At 37.6% G+C, this 23610-nt stretch overlaps 1 protein-coding gene and 1 pseudogene across 2 annotated transcripts; both read right to left on the bottom strand.

Moving 5' to 3' along the window:
- The window catches only part of LOC138310185 (uncharacterized), a 23942-nt pseudogene extending 10009 nt beyond the window's left edge, over positions 1-13933 (bottom strand).
- On the bottom strand, positions 13037-23610 carry LOC138311094 (uncharacterized). Of its 2 annotated transcripts, XM_069252533.1 has the most exons (6): positions 22912-23610; positions 21303-21563; positions 17661-17840; positions 16043-16205; positions 15636-15748; positions 13037-14995 (listed from the first exon to the last, which is right to left on the bottom strand). In XM_069252533.1, exons 3-6 carry the CDS (start codon positions 17775-17777, stop codon positions 14909-14911), a joined length of 480 nt encoding a protein of 159 aa, XP_069108634.1. In that variant the 5' UTR covers positions 17778-17840; positions 21303-21563; positions 22912-23610; the 3' UTR covers positions 13037-14908. The 2 variants fall into 2 exon arrangements, with proteins under 2 accessions (XP_069108634.1, XP_069108636.1); XM_069252535.1 differs by lacking the exons at positions 21303-21563; positions 22912-23610 and having other exon boundaries at positions 17661-17892.

Genomic DNA, 23610 nt, shown 5'->3' with positions numbered 1-23610 from the left:
GGATATGTCTTCAGCTTTTTGGTGGGCATAGTCGTAGTACATGTTACGCAGGCCTTCTACAACCGACATTCTAAGTCTGTAGCTGTAGCGAAAGGTTCTCAGTCCGTCTCTCTTGGCACCGAGGTAACGGGACTGCAACTCGTCTAGCTTGTAATTCAGTTGTACGATCTGTTCACAGGCTCTTCGGAATCGACGTTCGCTATTCAGCAGAGTGAATCGTTGATCGAGTCGGGAGTTTCTTGCTTTCGTCTTCATGATTGTCTCAAGATTAAGTGATGACAGTAGATTGTCGTCGGGTATTTATACCCCTGACTTCAAGTGTCATAGGCCATAACGAGAAACTCGTGTACACATTGTCAGTACACATTCTGACGCGTGTCAGCGCATTTAGTATATTGAGTGAAAGGCACCTGCCCGACTCTTGTAAAAACACACCATTTACCGTTACGCGGTCACGGTCTGTGCGCTCGACTGCAGGCTTGACCAGACACTGGACAGTAGAAATAACTGTATGGTATACTAGTGATATATATATAAGCCCACATAACTTAGAATTGCCGAGAAAGATATTGTGACGCTCCATGGTAACGTTATTGATGACGTCATAGAACAATGGGATACAATCGCAACATCTCGTCGGCAGTCTTCGGAAGTTAACGGTTGTAACCGAACACTATAGGCAGTGAACTTCCGTTAATTACACGCGGCTAATTATGAAAATGTACGCCGGGCGAGACGGTTCGATTTACAACATACCGTCGCATGTATCGAAAAGCAGTATTTCATACTGGTCGGGCGCCTCTTATACGTGTATGTATCAAATCTAATTTATATCAACGGAATCGTGACAACGGGGGTGGTTGGGGGGGGGGGGGGCTATTTCATTGTCATAAACAAAGGAGTATTTACGCACAAAAAGCTATTTCATTGTCATAAACAAAGGAGTATTTACGCACAAAAAGGTGAAGACGCGTCTTTAGTTATACCTCTGTATGTGGTATATTTAAGCATATTATACGAGTGATTTTGTTGTCGAGTAATTATACATGTATACCAGCTTGATTCAAGGGACGTAACTCGTGTTATCATGTTCATTATACATTTACCAATATACATTTGATCACAAGGAATAAAACATGGGTCTACACGCATTTGTAGCTATGATTAAGGAAATAATCAGAAATTTAATTGATATGTATTATTTTGTACTATTGAAATTATCTTAAGACGTTGATAAATTGAAGAGAAAAACATTTTAGCAATATTCGAACTCATATTCTCGTATAAGATACATGTACTTATTACTTAGCGACTAAATCACCGAGCTACCCCGGCTTATATTTAGATATATACAACTATTTGTTTTCGATAGATAGAAATAAATAACAACAAAACACAACTATTTTGCGTATTTTCGAGGTTAATGGGCACTTTTCGAGAAAAGTGTTTGGCTCTGAAAAGAGCCGTTGCTATAGGATTCAAGACTGCTTCGATTCTTGGTCACTCTTCATCATCGTCTTCGGATCCGGAAACAACGTCTACAATTTCGCCATACAGGTCTCTTCGTAATCCGGATATGTCTTCAGCTTTTTGGTGGGCATAGTCGTAGTACATGTTACGCAGGCCTTCTACAACCGACATTCTAAGTCTGTAGCTGTAGCGAAAGGTTCTCAGTCCGTCTCTCTTGGCACCGAGGTAACGGGACTGCAACTCGTCTAGCTTGTAATTCAGTTGTACGATCTGTTCACAGGCTCTTCGGAATCGACGTTCGCTATTCAGCAGAGTGAATCGTTGATCGAGTCGGGAGTTTCTTGCTTTCGTCTTCATGATTGTCTCAAGATTAAGTGATGACAGTAGATTGTCGTCGGGTATTTATACCCCTGACTTCAAGTGTCATAGGCCATAATGAGAAACTCGTGTACACATTGCCAGTACACATTCTGACGCGTGTCAGCGCATTTAGTATATTGAGTGAAAGGCGACCTGCCCGACTCTTGTAAAAACACACCATTTACCGTTACGCGGTCAAGGTCTGTGCGCTCGACTGCAGGCTTGACCAGACACTGGACAGTAGAAATAACTGTATGGTATATAGTGATATATATATAAGCCACATAACTTAGAATTGCCGAGAAAGATATTGTGACGCTCCATGGTAACGTTATTGATGACGTCATAGAACAATGGGATACAATCGCAACATCTCGTCGGCAGTCTTCGGAAGTTAACGGTTGTAACCGAACACTATAGGCAGTGAACTTCCGTTAATTACACGCGGCTAATTATGAAAATGTACGCCGGGCGAGACGGTTCGATTTACAACATACCGTCGCATGTATCGAAAAGCAGTATTTCATACTGGTCGGGCGCCTCTTATACGTGTATGTATCAAATCTAATTTATATCAACGGAATCGTGACAACGGGGGTGGGTTGGGGGGGGGGGGCTATTTCTATTTCATTGTCATAAACAAAGGAGTATTTACGCACAAAAAGCTATTTCATTGTCATAAACAAAGGAGTATTTACGCACAAAAAGGTGAAGACGCGTCTTTAGTTATACCTCTGTATGTGGTATATTTAAGCATATTATACGAGTGATTTTGTTGTCGAGTAATTATACATGTATACCAGCTTGATTCAAGGGACGTAACTCGTGTTATCATGTTCATTATACATTTACCAATATACATTTGATCACAAGGAATAAACATGGGTCTACACGCATTTGTAGCTATGATTAAGGAAATAATCAGAAATTTAATTGATATGTATTATTTTGTACTATTGAAATTATCTTAAGACGTTGATAAATTGAAGAGAGAAAAACATTTTAGCAATATTCGAACACATATTCTCGTATAAGATACATGTACTTATTACTTAGCGACTAAATCACCGAGCTACCCCGGCTTATATTTAGATATATACAACTATTTGTTTTCGATAGATAGAAATAAATAACAACAAAACACAACTATTTTGCGTATTTTCGAGGTTAATGGGCACTTTTCGAGAAAAGTGTTTGGCTCTGAAAAGAGCCGTTGCTATAGGATTCAAGACTGCTTCGATTCTTGGTCACTATCTTCATCATCGTCTTCGGATCCGGAAACAACGTCTACAATTTCGCCATACAGGTCTCTTCGTAATCCGGATATGTCTTCAGCTTTTTGGTGGGCATAGTCGTAGTACATGTTACGCAGGCCTTCTACAACCGACATTCTAAGTCTGTAGCTGTAGCGAAAGGTTCTCAGTCCGTCTCTCTTGGCACCGAGGTAACGGGACTGCAACTCGTCTAGCTTGTAATTCAGTTGTACGATCTGTTCACAGGCTCTTCGGAATCGACGTTCGCTATTCAGCAGAGTGAATCGTTGATCGAGTCGGGAGTTTCTTGCTTTCGTCTTCATGATTGTCTCAAGATTAAGTGATGACAGTAGATTGTCGTCGGGTATTTATACCCCTGACTTCAAGTGTCATAGGCCATAACGAGAAACTCGTGTACACATTGTCAGTACACATTCTGACGCGTGTCAGCGCATTTAGTATATTGAGTGAAAGGCGACCTGCCCGACTCTTGTAAAAACACACCATTTACCGTTACGCGGTCACGGTCTGTGCGCTCGACTGCAGGCTTGACCAGACACTGGACAGTAGAAATAACTGCATGGTATACTAGTGATATATATATAAGCCACATAACTTAGAATTGCCGAGAAAGATATTGTGACGCTCCATGGTAACGTTATTGATGACGTCATAGAACAATGGGATACAATCGCAACATCTCGTCGGCAGTCTTCGGAAGTTAACGGTTGTAACCGAACACTATAGGCAGTGAACTTCCGTTAATTACACGCGGCTAATTATGAAAATGTACGCCGGGCGAGACGGTTCGATTTACAACATACCGTCGCATGTATCGAAAAGCAGTATTTCATACTGGTCGGGCGCCTCTTATACGTGTATGTATCAAATCTAATTTATATCAACGGAATCGTGACAACGGGGGTGGGTTGGGGGGGGGCTATTTCATTGTCATAAACAAAGGAGTATTTACGCACAAAAAGCTATTTCATTGTCATAAACAAAGGAGTATTTACGCACAAAAAGGTGAAGACGCGTCTTTAGTTATACCTCTGTATGTGGTATATTTAAGCATATTATACGAGTGATTTTGTTGTCGAGTAATTATACATGTATACCAGCTTGATTCAAGGGACGTAACTCGTGTTATCATGTTCATTATACATTTACCAATATACATTTGATCACAAGGAATAAACATGGGTCTACACGCATTTGTAGCTATGATTAAGGAAATAATCAGAAATTTAATTGATATGTATTATTTTGTACTATTGAAATTATCTTAAGACGTTGATAAATTGAAGAGAAAAACATTTTAGCAATATTCGAACTCATATTCTCGTATAAGATACATGTACTTATTACTTAGCGACTAAATCACCGAGCTACCCCGGCTTATATTTAGATATATACAACTATTTGTTTTCGATAGATAGAAATAAATAACAACAAAACACAACTATTTTGCGTATTTTCGAGGTTAATGGGCACTTTTCGAGAAAAGTGTTTGGCTCTGAAAAGAGCCGTTGCTATAGGATTCAAGACTGCTTCGATTCTTGGTCACTCTTCATCATCGTCTTCGGATCCGGAAACAACGTCTACAATTTCGCCATACAGGTCTCTTCGTAATCCGGATATGTCTTCAGCTTTTTGGTGGGCATAGTCGTAGTACATGTTACGCAGGCCTTCTACAACCGACATTCTAAGTCTGTAGCTGTAGCGAAAGGTTTCTCAGTCTCGTCTCTCTTGGCACCGAGGTAACGGGACTGCAACTCGTCTAGCTTGTAATTCAGTTGTACGATCTGTTCACAGGCTCTTCGGAATCGACGTTCGCTATTCAGCAGAGTGAATCGTTGATCGAGTCGGGAGTTTCTTGCTTTCGTCTTCATGATTGTCTCAAGATTAAGTGATGACAGTAGATTGTCGTCGGGTATTTATACCCCTGACTTCAAGTGTCATAGGCCATAACGAGAAACTCGTGTACACATTGTCAGTACACATTCTGACGCGTGTCAGCGCATTTAGTATATTGAGTGAAAGGCGACCTGCCCGACTCTTGTAAAAACACACCATTTACCGTTACGCGGTCACGGTCTGTGCGCTCGACTGCAGGCTTGACCAGACACTGGACAGTAGAAATAACTGTATGGTATACTAGTGATATATATATAAGCCACATAACTTAGAATTGCCGAGAAAGATATTGTGACGCTCCATGGTAACGTTATTGATGACGTCATAGAACAATGGGATACAATCGCAACATCTCGTCGGCAGTCTTCGGAAGTTAACGGTTGTAACCGAACACTATAGGCAGTGAACTTCCGTTAATTACACGCGGCTAATTATGAAAATGTACGCCGGGCGAGACGGTTCGATTTACAACATACCGTCGCATGTATCGAAAAGCAGTATTTCATACTGGTCGGGCGCCTCTTATACGTGTATGTATCAAATCTAATTTATATCAACGGAATCGTGGCTATTTCATTGTCATAAACAAAGGAGTATTTACGCACAAAAAGCTATTTCATTGTCATAAACAAAGGAGTATTTACGCACAAAAAGGTGAAGACGCGTCTTTAGTTATACCTCTGTATGTGGTATATTTAAGCATATTATACGAGTGATTTTGTTGTCGAGTAATTATACATGTATACCAGCTTGATTCAAGGGACGTAACTCGTGTTATCATGTTCATTATACATTTACCAATATACATTTGATCACAAGGAATAAACATGGGTCTACACGCATTTGTAGCTATGATTAAGGAAATAATCAGAAATTTAATTGATATGTATTATTTTGTACTATTGAAATTATCTTAAGACGTTGATAAATTGAAGAGAAAAACATTTTAGCAATATTCGAACTCATATTCTCGTATAAGATACATGTACTTATTACTTAGCGACTAAATCACCGAGCTACCCCGGCTTATATTTAGATATATACAACTATTTGTTTTCGATAGATAGAAATAAATAACAACAAAACACAACTATTTTGCGTATTTTCGAGGTTAATGGGCACTTTTCGAGAAAAGTGTTTGGCTCTGAAAAGAGCCGTTGCTATAGGATTCAAGACTGCTTCGATTCTTGGTCACTCTTCATCATCGTCTTCGGATCCGGAAACAACGTCTACAATTTCGCCATACAGGTCTCTTCGTAATCCGGATATGTCTTCAGCTTTTTGGTGGGCATAGTCGTAGTACATGTTACGCAGGCCTTCTACAACCGACATTCTAAGTCTGTAGCTGTAGCGAAAGGTTCTCAGTCCGTCTCTCTTGGCACCGAGGTAACGGGACTGCAACTCGTCTAGCTTGTAATTCAGTTGTACGATCTGTTCACAGGCTCTTCGGAATCGACGTTCGCTATTCAGCAGAGTGAATCGTTGATCGAGTCGGGAGTTTCTTGCTTTCGTCTTCATGATTGTCTCAAGATTAAGTGATGACAGTAGATTGTCGTCGGGTATTTATACCCCTGACTTCAAGTGTCATAGGCCATAACGAGAAACTCGTGTACACATTGTCAGTACACATTCTGACGCGTGTCAGCGCATTTAGTATATTGAGTGAAAGGCGACCTGCCCGACTCTTGTAAAAACACACCATTTACCGTTACGCGGTCACGGTCTGTGCGCTCGACTGCAGGCTTGACCAGACACTGGACAGTAGAAATAACTGTATGGTATACTAGTGATATATATATAAGCCACATAACTTAGAATTGCCGAGAAAGATATTGTGACGCTCCATGGTAACGTTATTGATGACGTCATAGAACAATGGGATACAATCGCAACATCTCGTCGGCAGTCTTCGGAAGTTAACGGTTGTAACCGAACACTATAGGCAGTGAACTTCCGTTAATTACACGCGGCTAATTATGAAAATGTACGCCGGGCGAGACGGTTCGATTTACAACATACCGTCGCATGTATCGAAAAGCAGTATTTCATACTGGTCGGGCGCCTCTTATACGTGTATGTATCAAATCTAATTTATATCAACGGAATCGTGGCTATTTCATTGTCATAAACAAAGGAGTATTTACGCACAAAAAGCTATTTCATTGTCATAAACAAAGGAGTATTTACGCACAAAAAGGTGAAGACGCGTCTTTAGTTATACCTCTGTATGTGGTATATTTAAGCATATTATACGAGTGATTTTGTTGTCGAGTAATTATACATGTATACCAGCTTGATTCAAGGGACGTAACTCGTGTTATCATGTTCATTATACATTTACCAATATACATTTGATCACAAGGAATAAACATGGGTCTACACGCATTTGTAGCTATGATTAAGGAAATAATCAGAAATTTAATTGATATGTATTATTTTGTACTATTGAAATTATCTTAAGACGTTGATAAATTGAAGAGAAAAACATTTTAGCAGTATTCGAACTCATATTCTCGTATAAGATACATGTACTTATTACTTAGCGACTAAATCACCGAGCTACCCCGGCTTATATATTGATATATATAACTATTTGTTTTCGATAGATAGAAATAAATAACAACAAAACACAACTATTTTGCGTATTTTCGAGGTTAATGGGCACTTTTCGAGAAAAGTGTTTGGCTCTGAAAAGAGCCGTTGCTATAGGATTCAAGACTGCTTCGATTCTTGGTCACTCTTCATCATCGTCTTCGGATCCGGAAACAACGTCTACAATTTCGCCATACAGGTCTCTTCGTAATCCGGATATGTCTTCAGCTTTTTGGTGGGCATAGTCGTAGTACATGTTACGCAGGCCTTCTACAACCGACATTCTAAGTCTGTAGCTGTAGCGAAAGGTTCTCAGTCCGTCTCTCTCTTGGCACCGAGGTAACGGGACTGCAACTCGTCTAGCTTGTAATTCAGTTGTACGATCTGTTCACAGGCTCTTCGGAATCGACGTTCGCTATTCAGCAGAGTGAATCGTTGATCGAGTCGGGAGTTTCTTGCTTTCGTCTTCATGATTGTCTCAAGATTAAGTGATGACAGTAGATTGTCGTCGGGTATTTATACCCCTGACTTCAAGTGTCATAGGCCATAACGAGAAACTCGTGTACACATTGTCAGTACACATTCTGACGCGTGTCAGCGCATTTAGTATATTGAGTGAAAGGCGACCTGCCCGACTCTTGTAAAAACACACCATTTACCGTTACGCGGTCACGGTCTGTGCGCTCGACTGCAGGCTTGACCAGACACTGGACAGTAGAAATAACTGTATGGTATACTAGTGATATATATATAAGCCACATAACTTAGAATTGCCGAGAAAGATATTGTGACGCTCCATGGTAACGTTATTGATGACGTCATAGAACAATGGGATACAATCGCAACATCTCGTCGGCAGTCTTCGGAAGTTAACGGTTGTAACCGAACACTATAGGCAGTGAACTTCCGTTAATTACACGCGGCTAATTATGAAAATGTACGCCGGGCGAGACGGTTCGATTTACAACATACCGTCGCATGTATCGAAAAGCAGTATTTCATACTGGTCGGGCGCCTCTTATACGTGTATGTATCAAATCTAATTTATATCAACGGAATCGTGACAACGGGGGTGGGTGGCTATTTCATTGTCATAAACAAAGGAGTATTTACGCACAAAAAGCTATTTCATTGTCATAAACAAAGGAGTATTTACGCACAAAAAGGTGAAGACGCGTCTTTAGTTATACCTCTGTATGTGGTATATTTAAGCATATTATACGAGTGATTTTGTTGTCGAGTAATTATACATGTATACCAGCTTGATTCAAGGGACGTAACTCGTGTTATCATGTTCATTATACATTTACCAATATACATTTGATCACAAGGAATAAACATGGGTCTACACGCATTTGTAGCTATGATTAAGGAAATAATCAGAAATTTAATTGATATGTATTATTTTGTACTATTGAAATTATCTTAAGACGTTGATAAATTGAAGAGAAAAACATTTTAGCAATATTCGAACTCATATTCTCGTATAAGATACATGTACTTATTACTTAGCGACTAAATCACCGAGCTACCCCGGCTTATATTTAGATATATACAACTATTTGTTTTCGATAGATAGAAATAAATAACAACAAAACACAACTATTTTGCGTATTTTCGAGGTTAATGGGCACTTTTCGAGAAAAGTGTTTGGCTCTGAAAAGAGCCGTTGCTATAGGATTCAAGACTGCTTCGATTCTTGGTCACTCTTCATCATCGTCTTCGGATCCGGAAACAACGTCTACAATTTCGCCATACAGGTCTCTTCGTAATCCGGATATGTCTTCAGCTTTTTGGTGGGCATAGTCGTAGTACATGTTACGCAGGCCTTCTACAACCGACATTCTAAGTCTGTAGCTGTAGCGAAAGGTTCTCAGTCCGTCTCTCTTGGCACCGAGGTAACGGGACTGCAACTCGTCTAGCTTGTAATTCAGTTGTACGATCTGTTCACAGGCTCTTCGGAATCGACGTTTGCTATTCAGCAGAGTGAATCGTTGATCGAGTCGGGAGTTTCTTGCTTTCGTCTTCATGATTGTCTCAAGATTAAGTGATGACAGTAGATTGTCGTCGGGTATTTATACCCCTGACTTCAAGTGTCATAGGCCATAACGAGAAACTCGTGTACACATTGTCAGTACACATTCTGACGCGTGTCAGCGCATTTAGTATATTGAGTGAAAGGCGACCTGCCCGACTCTTGTAAAAACACACCATTTACCGTTACGCGGTCACGGTCTGTGCGCTCGACTGCAGGCTTGACCAGACACTGGACAGTAGAAATAACTGTATGGTATACTAGTGATATATATATATAAGCCACATAACTTAGAATTGCCGAGAAAGATATTGTGACGCTCAATGGTAACGTTATTGATGACGTCATAGAACAATGGGATACAATCGCAACATCTCGTCGGCAGTCTTCGGAAGTTAACGGTTGTAACCGAACACTATAGGCAGTGAACTTCCGTTAATTACACGCGGCTAATTATGAAAATGTACGCCGGGCGAGACGGTTCGATTTACAACATACCGTCGCATGTATCGAAAAGCAGTATTTCATACTGGTCGGGCGCCTCTTATACGTGTATGTATCAAATCTAATTTATATCAACGGAATCGTGCGCACAAAAAGCTATTTCATTGTCATAAACAAAGGAGTATTTACGCACAAAAAGCTATTTCATTGTCATAAACAAAGGAGTATTTACGCACAAAAAGGTGAAGACGCGTCTTTAGTTATACCTCTGTATGTGGTATATTTAAGCATATTATACGAGTGATTTTGTTGTCGAGTAATTATACATGTATACCAGCTTGATTCAAGGGACGTAACTCGTGTTATCATGTTCATTATACATTTACCAATATACATTTGATCACAAGGAATAAACATGGGTCTACACGCATTTGTAGCTATGATTAAGGAAATAATCAGAAATTTAATTGATATGTATTATTTTGTACTATTGAAATTATCTTAAGACGTTGATAAATTGAAGAGAAAAACATTTTAGCAATATTCGAACTCATATTCTCGTATAAGATACATGTACTTATTACTTAGCGACTAAATCACCGAGCTACCCCGGCTTATATTTAGATATATACAACTTTTGTTTTCGATAGATAGAAATAAATAACAACAAAACACAACTATTTTGCGTATTTTCGAGGTTAATGGGCACTTTTCGAGAAAAGTGTTTGGCTCTGAAAAGAGCCGTTGCTATAGGATTCAAGACTGCTTCGATTCTTGGTCACTCTTCATCATCGTCTTCGGATCCGGAAACAACGTCTACAATTTCGCCATACAGGTCTCTTCGTAATCCGGATATGTCTTCAGCTTTTTGGTGGGCATAGTCGTAGTACATGTTACGCAGGCCTTCTACAACCGACATTCTAAGTCTGTAGCTGTAGCGAAAGGTTCTCAGTCCGTCTCTCTTGGCACCGAGGTAACGGGACTGCAACTCGTCTAGCTTGTAATTCAGTTGTACGATCTGTTCACAGGCTCTTCGGAATCGACGTTCGCTATTCAGCAGAGTGAATCGTTGATCGAGTCGGGAGTTTCTTGCTTTCGTCTTCATGATTGTCTCAAGATTAAGTGATGACAGTAGATTGTCGTCGGGTATTTATACCCCTGACTTCAAGTGTCATAGGCCATAATGAGAAACTCGTGTACACATTGCCAGTACACATTCTGACGCGTGTCAGCGCATTTAGTATATTGAGTGAAAGGCGACCTGCCCGACTCTTGTAAAAACACACCATTTACCGTTACGCGGTCACGGTCTGTGCGCTCGACTGCAGGCTTGACCAGACACTGGACAGTAGAAATAACTGTATGGTATACTAGTGATATATATATAAGCCACATAACTTAGAATTGCCGAGAAAGATATTGTGACGCTCCATGGTAACGTTATTGATGACGTCATAGAACAATGGGATACAATCGCAACATCTCGTCGGCAGTCTTCGGAAGTTAACGGTTGTAACCGAACACTATAGGCAGTGAACTTCCGTTAATTACACGCGGCTAATTATGAAAATGTACGCCGGGCGAGACGGTTCGATTTACAACATACCGTCGCATGTATCGAAAAGCAGTATTTTATACTGGTCGGGCGCCTCTTATACGTGTATGTATCAAATCTAATTTATATCAACGGAATCGTGACAACGGGGGTGGGTTGGGGGGGGGGGGCTATTTCATTGTCATAAACAAAGGAGTATTTACGCACAAAAAGCTATTTCATTGTCATAAACAAAGGAGTATTTACGCACAAAAAGGTGAAGACGCGTCTTTAGTTATACCTCTGTATGTGGTATATTTAAGCATATTATACGAATGATTTTGTTGTCGAGTAATTATACATGTATACCAGCTTGATTCAAGGGACGTAACTCGTGTTATCATGTTCATTATACATTTACCAATATACATTTGATCACAAGGAATAAACATGGGTCTACACGCATTTGTAGCTATGATTAAGGAAATAATCAGAAATTTAATTGATATGTATTATTTTGTACTATTGAAATTATCTTAAGACGTTGATAAATTGAAGAGAAAAACATTTTAGCAATATTCGAACTCATATTCTCGTATAAGATACATGTACTTATTACTTAGCGACTAAATCACCGAGCTACCCCGGCTTATATTTAGATATATACAACTATTTGTTTTCGATAGATAGAAATAAATAACAACAAAACACAACTATTTTGCGTATATTTTCGAGGTTAATGGGCACTTTTCGAGAAAAGTGTTTGGCTCTGAAAAGAGCCGTTGCTATAGGATTCAAGACTGCTTCGATTCTTGGTCACTCTTCATCATCGTCTTCGGATCCGGAAACAACGTCTACAATTTCGCCATACAGGTCTCTTCGTAATCCGGATATGTCTTCAGCTTTTTGGTGGGCATAGTCGTAGTACATGTTACGCAGGCCTTCTACAACCGACATTCTAAGTCTGTAGCTGTAGCGAAAGGTTCTCAATTTTCATGATATAATTAAAACGTTTTTAGTAATGTTTTGGAAATATTATAAAAAATGTTATGAAAACATTATTTTGTATGGTTTTTCAATTTGTTTTCTTAACATTTTAGGAAAACATCAAAGCACAACGTTTTGAAAATATTACAATCCCATGTTTCGCAAACATTGTAAAAAATGTTGAGATAACATTTTTTTGTATGGTTTTTTATTTGTTTTTTTAACATTTTCGGAAAACATCAAAGCACAACATTTTGAAAATATTACAATCAAATGTTTTGATTAACATTCTTAAAATGTTGTCATGGCATTGTAAATTTCAAAGTTGATACTTCAAAATGTAGGAAAAATGTCTTAATGTTCTCCACAATATCTTGTTACTTTTCTTTCTTCACAAATGTGCCAAAGTACTAAAACATTGAGGCAGTGGCTTTTTTCAAAAGGATGGAAGTCTTTATTCATACAGTACATGAACATCACAAGATGAATGAAGTGGATTTTTTATTAGTTATTTAAGAAACACCTTTGATAATAAAAACGAGTCAAATCAAAGTACTAAAAGTACTGAGACTTTAGCCTTAATTATCTTCACAGTCCAACTCATACGAGTAACAAGTACTCATTGTAATGGACACCATTACATATTCCCCCAACGCATCCCCAATTGCAACAAATCAAGAATGCAGTTGCACAGTGTATATAAAACATCTTGGAAGAATTTTGATGTACTTTTATTAGGAAATCAAGTTCTCCTAAAATGTACATAACTACATAACTTGGTGATCATGACCCAGGACCTGGCCATGCCTTGTACCTGCGTATAGTGACCACCCCAACTTTTCACTTGATAATTTATGAAAAAAATGTTTGCATGTTGTTCGCCATCCCTTAAAACCCCTACATACCAATTTTCTTTGAGATCGGACACCGAAACCTGAAAACAGGAAGTGGTCCAACGGCCATCTTGGAATACTAAAATCTTAACGAAAATGTTTGCATGTTGTTCGCCATCTCTTAAAACCCCTACATACCAATTTTCTTTGAGATCGGACACCGAAACCTGAAAACAGGAAGTGGGCCAACGGCCATCTTGGAATACTAAAATCTTAACGAAAACTTTTGCATGTTGTTCGCCATCCCTTAAAAACCCTACATACCAATTTTCTTTGAGATTGGAGACCGAAACCTGAAAACAGGAAGTGGGCCAGCGGCCATCTTGGAATACAAAAATCTAAACGAAAATATTTGCATGTTGTTCGCCATCTCTTAAAACCCGTACATACCAATTTTCTTTGAGATTGGAGACCGAAACCTGAAAACAGGAAGTGGGCCAGCAGCCATCTTGGAATACCAAAAATCTTCACGAAAATGTTTTCATGATGTTTGCCATCCCTTAAAACCCCCATAGACCAATTTTCATTGAGATCGGAGACTGAAACCTGAAAACAGGGACTGGTTGGGAAAAAAAAACAACCTTTATGCAGAATCCCACACCCTAATGAGTATGTATGTGAAGTTTCGTGATAATCGGCCCAGTAGTTTCTAAGAAAAACCTGCGGAAACCCGCGTGGCGGAAGAAAGTGGAAGAAATAATAATAAGAAGAAGAAGAAACGGAGCAAAAACAATATGTCCCCCCACTTCATGGAATTAATGGAAAAGTCGCTGCATTTTTTAAGATAATAATGATCTATACACAAACTATCACTGCCAGAAACATATATATAGAGAGATTGGCAACTCCGCCATTTTCACGAACAGCAGATGTACCTCTGCATGTGCTTAGGGGTTTTTAGATATAAACTTTTAAATAGTTAAATACAGCAGAATAACTTTAATATGTTATGAAAGTTCAGTAATTTTAAGATGGCTTGAGTACGATTTTGGATAGAAAAAAATAATATTTTAACTTATGTATTAATAAAACAAAATGCACTTCCGGTTTTAAATGTGGGATTTTTGAAAAACCAGGTAAAATTGCCTATTTTCATGCTTTCTAAAATCATATTAATCATATCAATCGGGAAAACCAGTCACATCAAACCAAATATACTTAAAAGAAGTTAGCCAAGGGAAAATGCTTATAAACTGGAGGTCCTGCTGCCTGTCAACTAAGACAAAGAAGGAGTTTCCAATCTCTATGTATGTTTCTGTCACTGCTAATATCTGATCTTCACAGTCCTAATCCATCTGAGTAATTAATGATCTGAGTAATTAATGGAATAAGTACTGTGTTTGGAAGATAATCACGATCTACATGTATGCAAAAGATCACTTCTAATATACATTTGTATATATATATATTGTGTATATAGTCACTAATCACTGATACTGGCATCTGAATCATCTCCCTCCATCTCCGTGGTCCTCTCAAACTCTTTATTCTGTTTGTTTTGATGTTGCTTCTGAAAACAAAATGAATTATAGGAACACTAGTAGCAGTCATACATGAGCAAAGAATGTTTTACTTATATTTACAATTATTTACCATCTAACTTCCATCATATATAATATACAATGTCATGCTTGATCATCTTTCTATGATATATTATCATAATAAATCAAACAAAAGGCCCTTAACGGTCCTCTGACTACCTTGACAATAGTCATATAGGAAATAGATTAGATATGGTTTCACAGTAGCTATTTTTGACGTATGATCAACAAGATATGTAACAACATTTTGTCTAGATCATTTCAGGCAAATTGCACCTGTAGAACTTAAAAAGAAATTCAAAATGTATTTTCAAGATGGCGGCTGTGACAGCCATTTTGGATTTCAGATTGGCCTGAAAAATAACAACACTTTGCCAGAACCATGTCAGGAGCATATCATGCAAGTTTCAGCTTAATAATCGCAAAGGTAGAACTTCAAAATGTGAAAGCTAACGCACGATGGACAACAACAGATGAAACATGATGACTATAGTAATAAACCAGATACATTATTTACACTCTAACTGCAAAAATTTCACCTCATACTATTTCCTTAAACTTAATATATCAAAAGTTATCCTGAGGTAAAGGTCACCTTCATGTACCTACCTTTATATAATTTATGCCTCCTGGCTTATTGGGAGCGTTTCTGAGCACATCTCCCACCTCCAACATGACATCAGAGAGAGAGACTTTCCCCCGGCATGCTCGTTTTACAGATTCTGTAGTTCAGACAAAAAGAAATCTTATATAGCAAAAATTACCACCGAAAAGAACTCCTATTTATGTGAATGAAGATCGTTTTAAAAATATTTTCCAACTCTACACCAAAGTAATTTTTGCACTTACAACTTTTGGAGTAATTTCTATTTGATTGATCTATATAATTATAAATTTTTAATAAACATTTACTTTTAGAAGTTAAAACTGTTCTAAAATGTCACATATGCACATGAAAAGAGATAGCAGAAAATGTTACATCAAAATTTGCAATGTCACATCATTCATTTACTTACTCAATACAATGGAATATGCCGTTGTTTTATTGAAGGGAAGCTTTCCCTTCTGGCCTTTGACACTGTAGAAGCTCATGAGCTTATTTGTCATGAAAGCTCGCATTGTAGTCCGGCAAATAAGCCCTATGTCTTCTCCTCCTTGCAGACTTGCAAGCCATCTCACCTATAAAACAAGTACTCATTGTAATGGACACAATTACTTAGTCCCCCAAACGACCACCTCCCTTTCCCTCCCCATTCCCACCTGCAACACATCAAAAATGCAGTTGCACAGTGTATGAACATCTTGAGGAGAGATTTTGATGTACTTTTTTATTGGAATTCTGGGTCTTCTAAAATGAGCATACCTAATACAAGGCTATTTTCAGAGGAATTGATTTGGCAAATTGATCACAATTGTATTGCAGTACTATAAAAGTCGACTCTTCATAGCTAACCAATCAGAGGCCCCATTTCATCTTGGAATACCAAAATCTTTACGAAAATATTTGCACGTTTTTGCCATCCCTTAAAACCCCTATATATCATTTAGAAACCAATATCATTTGCGAAAAACAATCTACTTTTAGCTATAGTGACCTGTTTAACTGACCTTTGGACCCCGAAATATCCTACAATGATTTTCTAAGAAAGGGCAATAACTAGGTTAATATAATTGACAAGTTACCACGTTCAAAAGGAAATGTAATGCAAAATACAGACCAAGACAGACAAAAAAAACTATCACAACAAGGAGCCGCTAAGAGTGGCATTATCCATCGCGCCATGCAGTTGTTATAATAACCCAAATACATCAAGGTCAAAGTAACAATTATTGAATTATAACTTTAAATGTATGTGAGTATTGTAAAACTAAAGAAGATATCCCAGAGGGATAATGATCGATGTCTGACAATGGAAAAATGGATCTTTTCTCTGCTTTTCAAACTTTTTCAAACATACTACATATAAAATCTGAGACAGATCGCTTCAGTACTTTCTAATCACAACTAGGGCCCTAGGGAAACCTACGTATGAAATTTGAGAAAGATCCCTTCAGTTCTTTCTGAGAAATAGTGATAACAAACTTTAATTATCAAAATCCAAGATGGCTGCCTGGCGTCCATCTTGTGAACCGATTGGTCCCAAAATGCAATATGCACAACTAGGGCCCTAGGGGGACCTACATATGAATCCCTTCAATACTTTCTGAGAAATAGAGATAACAAGAATTGTTAACGGACGAAAGGATGGACCATGGACAAAAAACAATTTGAAAAGCTCACCATCTGATGATAATGGGTTAAAAAAAACAAAAGCTGGTAAGAGAAAGAAACAGTAATTTGGTTTTTTTTTGACAGTTTCCATGGCAACAGAAAAAAATCCAAAAATTGAAGATCTGCAACAACTAGGGCACTTATCTGATACATACAGAAAGTTTCAAGGAGCTGTGTTAAATGGTTTTGGAGTTATAGCCCAAAAACAAAAGGAGTTCAGGTATTTGGCAATATTGACTAAGTTTCCATGGTAACAGAAAAAATTCCCAAAAAGGAAGGTCTGCGATAGCAAAAGGTACAACTATGGCACTTGTACGATATATATACAGGTCACCTAAAAAGTTCAAAGAAATAAATCTCACCAAACCCTTCCTAGATTCAGTGCTTTCAAATTTGGCACTGAAGGTCCCCATTTCTTGTGGAGAATCTAGTTTTCCATTTGGAAGAAAAATCCTCCATTGTAGTTTCTTCTTTATCATCCAAGTTCAAGGCCTTCTTTATATCATTAACACTCGCCTCGAGACGCTTAAGGTGATCAAGAACTAAAACATACATATAGATAACATGTATAAGTTTATATAGATATAACTTTGTTTCGCAATCAATGCAAAACAATTTAAAATAAATATATAAAGTTTATATATGAATACACAACTGGAGGTGTATTTACCCTTTTGGTTTTTGGGATTAAGGACCATAACCCCTGTGACCTTTGACAAAAAATGTAATTCATATTTGAAACTTGTGTTGGGAATAGCTTAAAATTTCATCATCGATGATCAGACAAAATCTGTTAGTGTCAACTGATCAATTTTCGATTAGGGCTGTTCCAGCAAAACATATATGGCACCGAGGGAAGGCACTTTAAAAATACTATGTGCCATGGTAGGTTCAAAATAAAATCAATTTTGTGCCAGGGTGGCATTTCAATAAGATCACTTCTGTGGGTGGGTCTATCAAAAGCATTTGTAACCTTTTGAAATAAAATGCAAAATTTGTGTTTTATAATGTTGTTGTCAGTCATCCTGACTACAAAAATAACTGTTGAGAAAACAATAGCAATGTGTTGTTCATCTTCAATAAAAAAAGTTTTATTTTCTGGATGTTTTAATATAATAATGACAGAATATTTATCTAAAACATATTATATTCAATCAAACTTGGCAATGGTACAGAGAAACAATGGATTAGTATGGGCAAAATACTGTTGTCATTAATAGATCTTTATTTTAATTCACTGGTATTAAGTCGTGGAGAAAGTGGCAGTTCACAAGCTTAGGTGTGAATGTCCAGATGTCTACTCTTGCATTACACTTGTGCAACACTTCGGTATCTTGAGTAGATTTTCCTCTGATTCTAGGAAGATTGTACCTTTATACAAATCTAGTAATTGATGTAAACACATCAAACAATATTTCACTGCACCAAATACCACGAAATTTTTTAACCAACAGTATACATATATGTATTATAGTATCAAGGGTATGAACTTGGCGGCCGAGAAAAACGGGCCTATTTTTTTAAAACCGTGATTATTTCAATAAATGGGTTCTATACAACATTGGCGTATATCTTACCTTAAAGAGAAAAAAATTTATCTTTCCATTGAGTGCTTGATGAACAAAATTGGCCAAGTATTGACGAAGTTATGGCTTGGTGAATCGGGAAATTTACGAAAAATATGCTAGGTAGACATTTCCCTGTCCGGTCGAAATGTTGTCTCGGCTCTAATGGGTACCTCAAAAAACTAAGCCAAAATCTACGCTTGTGGCTGTAAACACTACCCATAACTGTGTTCATCCACAATCTCCTTTGGAGGTGTCATGACCCGTACTTTGTAGAATCTCCATTTAAACATTGTGTAGCTCCTTTACTTTAACCATCACCGCCATTTTCATTTTTCTCTTGGTCCCTGTGCCATATACGGCACAATTTTGTCCTGGGACTCTTCGGTGATGCTAGAAATCAAAATATGTATATTCAAAAAGATTTTGGAGCAAAACAAAAAATTAAATCTCTTCTATGCCAAAGTATCATTCACAAAAATAGATATGTGGAGGGGTCAACAAAATGGAAAATTGCTTCTATCAGGAAGTCTCCCTATTTCAAAGTGCCTTCCCCCCCCTACCATATATATATATATATGCTTTTCTGGAACAGCCCTTATTAATTGGTTACTCTTTTGTTATGTAATTTCTTAGAAGTGTCATATTTGAACATTCCTTTAACAGGTTTTAGTTGTCTTTTTTAACCTTTTTATGTTTTCTATTGCTTAAGATGTTAACCAATAAAAGAATTATTAACAAAATTTTTGACAAAAAGCAAAAATCCAGTAATCTTCAAATTCAATATACATACTTTGATACGTTAATTTTTAAAATTCAATATGAGTGAAACAATATAAATGTAGGCCTATATGAAATAAAAAGCTTCACGATATCAATGGCCACCATTAAGGCATTTTATTTTTATACCGACTTTATTCTGCATAGTTTCATATCCTAATTTATTATCAGATTGACACTACTAGTCGATGTGTCACGGTACAAAAATAGTCATTTTTATATTTCAAACATTTCAGTATAAATTGTATTTCAAATATAGGAAATTATTATAATTGGTTTACATTCAAGATTTTGGAGCTAAGATTAGATAATTGGATTTGAATAGTGTTCATTAGTCCGAGTTGACCAGTGACCAGTCTTGGCATGTAAAGGGAGTCGACAGGTGACAAGCCCCTAAGCTTGCTCAGCCAGGTTTAATTTTTAATAAGTAAAATAAACATGTCCATTTAATTTGGGTTCTATTGTACAATGTTGACCATAGGCATTTACTGTTAGAGCATATTATATTATCACAGTAATGTAGGATTTTTAGGGGTAACTCCGGGATCCGCCCACTAATTAATTGTATCAAAGTCTAACTTAGTAATTAATTGAAATATATGGGATAATGATACAGAGTGTGTTAGTCAGTTGGAGAGAGAAAGTGGTGGACCCAAGAGTGAATGGAGGTGCTGGCCTGAGAGGATCCATGGACATTATACCAATTTATAGTATGGGTCAGCACCCCAACTTAAACAGATGTAATATGTGTTTGAATGACAATAATAATTTTATGGTGTTTTGTTTAATCATCAACAAATAACAGTTCACCAAGTGAGTTGACCAACACGGAGGTTTCAGAAGGGTGTGCCTTAATTTGTATGCGATACCACGCTAATTCCCCCAAACTGAATAGCCGCATCCTGATGGACCTCCAAACTATAGGAATGGGGAAAATACCCAAAACCCCAGCAAACCAATTGGTAACAGATGTAACATCTTTATTGATGAACCAATAGTGCCTATATATTTTGTTATCATATTTGTTTTAACAGCAGGTTTGGTAAAAAGGTATTGCTAAAGAGAAACAGCATAAACTCTGTACTCTCTGAAGCCAAGTTATGAAAGTAGAATTCCCCATTCCTGTATTGATATCGATCATCGATGTTGATACATCATAATTGATTACCCGGGTAATCAAAATTGGTTGTCTTTTTTTATTAGACTTTGATTATAATTGATCATCAGGACAACACTATTTGAAACATTGTTAAACATTTATCAAAAGAGTAATTGGCCTGGATGTTTGAAAAAGCATTCACTTGAACATCCTTTAATGTGTGTAGGAAATGACATGAGGTTGACAAAATAGTAATTAGCTCATGACTCTGTTCTCCTAAATCACTTGTATTTTGCCACAAAATGATAAAATCAAGCATCAGTCAATTTAATTCCTAACATATATATCACTGCCTTGCTAATCAGCATGTCGGAGGCCATGTCGGTAACAAAGGCGCCATGATGCAATATGTTTACACTTGATGCAGTGCACATGGAGGTATGTGAAAATAGGGGAGGGCATTTATTAGAGACAGGACGGCTAATGGAATAAATATGGTACCTGAAATTCAAATGGAGAGTAATGTTTTATACTTTACCCTTTATTATTAACATAGATACCTTGTGTAAGCATGTTGTTGTCTTGGGGCAATGGTGACAAAGCTCTATTGGGTGTACATGTTGTCACCAATGGTCTATTGGGTGTTGTCACCGATGGTCTATTGGGTGTTGTCACCTGTGTTCTATTGGGTGTTGTCATTCTGTGTGGTGTGGTTGTAGGGGAAGATGTTCCACATTGTGGGGATGACCTTATCCTTATAGTGGGCGACAGCGGTAATGGAAATCTCTCCGTGTTGTCATTTGAGTGTTTTGCACCTGAAACTTTATCAAAATTAAAGTAAAGCTGTCATTAGAATTGACTATATATATGAAATTATTACAACTGGCATTAATAAAACTGTAAGCATCATCAAGATTTGTCTTCCCTATATTCTTGTTATATTACTTTTGTATCAGTAACTCAATAATAGCCAGATACCATACTTCTACAATAATTAAGGTAATTCGAAGTTGAAGTTGAAATTGAACAAGAACAATTAAGCCAAAGCCTAATTGAACTAGACCAGGACAATTAAAAGTACCTCCATTATGTTTACATGTTTATTGAAAAGAATTTGATGTGTTAAATTATATGACAAACATATGTGTTACATCAATTGATAAAGTTTGAACAAAATTTATCCAGAAGCTAATGAGCTATTATTTATTTTAAAAACCTAGTGACCTGGTTTCCATATAACAAACATAATTTTGGCTAAGAGGGATCTTGGCAGCCACCAAAGATTAATCTATATGTACAAATGTATGTCTGACAATTGAAAGACACTGGATCTTAAACTTCAATTATCAAAATCCAAGATGGCTGCCAGTGGACAGACCAAAAGGCAAACTGATTCCAGTATAATGTTCTAACTTGTAAGGTCATGGTAGAAAGTAGACAGGGAAAGAAATGTGATCCTGAAAGACCACAACTTTTAAATTATAACATGAGAATGCACAGCAAAATTAAAATCTGCATTAAACATGGTACCTTAATTTCTAATGCAATTAGACAAATATTTACAGCCCTTTAAACCAGGGTTGTCAACACTTAAGCACTTACTCCGTCGGAAACTCAGGAAGTCAACTACATAACTGGTTACAAAACTGCATAACGCATCTGCGTGACACATTTTTTGCACATATTTCACATACCATTCAAGACCTGTATAATGTGTCATTTAATTGCCAATCCTAGCCTTGCCTGCATTCCAGGCAGAATATATATATAAATAAAGCAAACAAAAGAGATGTGAACACTTCTTGACCGGCACCCAACTGGTCCTAATTAATTAGCAAGCAGCCCTGGGCTGTATTTTCTGATTTGGCTTGGTGGTATCACTTTCACATGTGCATGTACATGTATAATGTGTATTGCAGCTGAAGTCGATCGGCCAGCCGCTTAGGAAGCAATATTCTGTGATTTCATCTAGTGAGCATTACAATACATCAAAATGATTTACCCACTTTTTTTAATGTTAAATAGGCCTAACTTTATATCTACTCGATGAAAGTCACATGCTTTGCAATGGCTGCCGTTTTGGGTAATTATAATAGGGGTTCAAGATTGGTATACAATTTCAGGATATCGATCTCACTAATAATCATGTTTGGAAAAATCGAAACTCACCATTGTTGACATCATGCCATTAAAGACTGTGACTACTATTGACATTTCTTCTACTACTAGTTGTGGGGCCGTGGTGGCCGAGTGGTTAAGATGTCTTGACATATTACCACATGCCCTTCACCTCAAGAGTCGTGAGTTGGAATCCCATGTGGGGCAGTTGCCAGGTACTGACCGGTGGTCGATGGTGTTTCTCCGAGTAATTCGGCTTTCCTCGACCAACAAACCTGGCATGTCCTTAAATGACTGTGTTAATACATGTAGGACGTTAAAGTAATGAAGCCCATATACACTGGTTTCACTGGTATCATACCAGGTTACTCGGATGGTTCCTGTATTGTAGCATGATGGGCTGAATTTTGAAGGTGTTGTTTCCAAGCTGTATCCAGACGAGATTTAAATGAGTTCAGGGTTTTGGCAGTTACAATTATAGTTGTTTCGTATCATTTACAACTCTGTTGCGCATTATCCTTTGTAGTAATTTTCCAATTACAAAAGTCAAACTTAGGAGTCAGTATGTATTTAGAACACTTCTGCTTATCCCCTTTTTTAAAGATTGGTGTGATGTTGGCTTGTTTCCAGTCAGCTGGTAGTGTGCCTTCTTCTAATGATAAGTTGAAGAGTAGGCTTAATGGTAAAAGTAGTAGGTTTAGTGTTTCCTTGGCAAATCTCAGATGTATATTGTCAGGTCCTGATGATTAA

Source organism: Argopecten irradians, chromosome 16, assembly GCF_041381155.1.
Source record: "Argopecten irradians isolate NY chromosome 16, Ai_NY, whole genome shotgun sequence".
In the NCBI taxonomy this organism is placed as follows: domain Eukaryota; kingdom Metazoa; phylum Mollusca; class Bivalvia; order Pectinida; family Pectinidae; genus Argopecten; species Argopecten irradians.
This window is presented reverse-complemented; position numbering and strand designations above follow the sequence as displayed.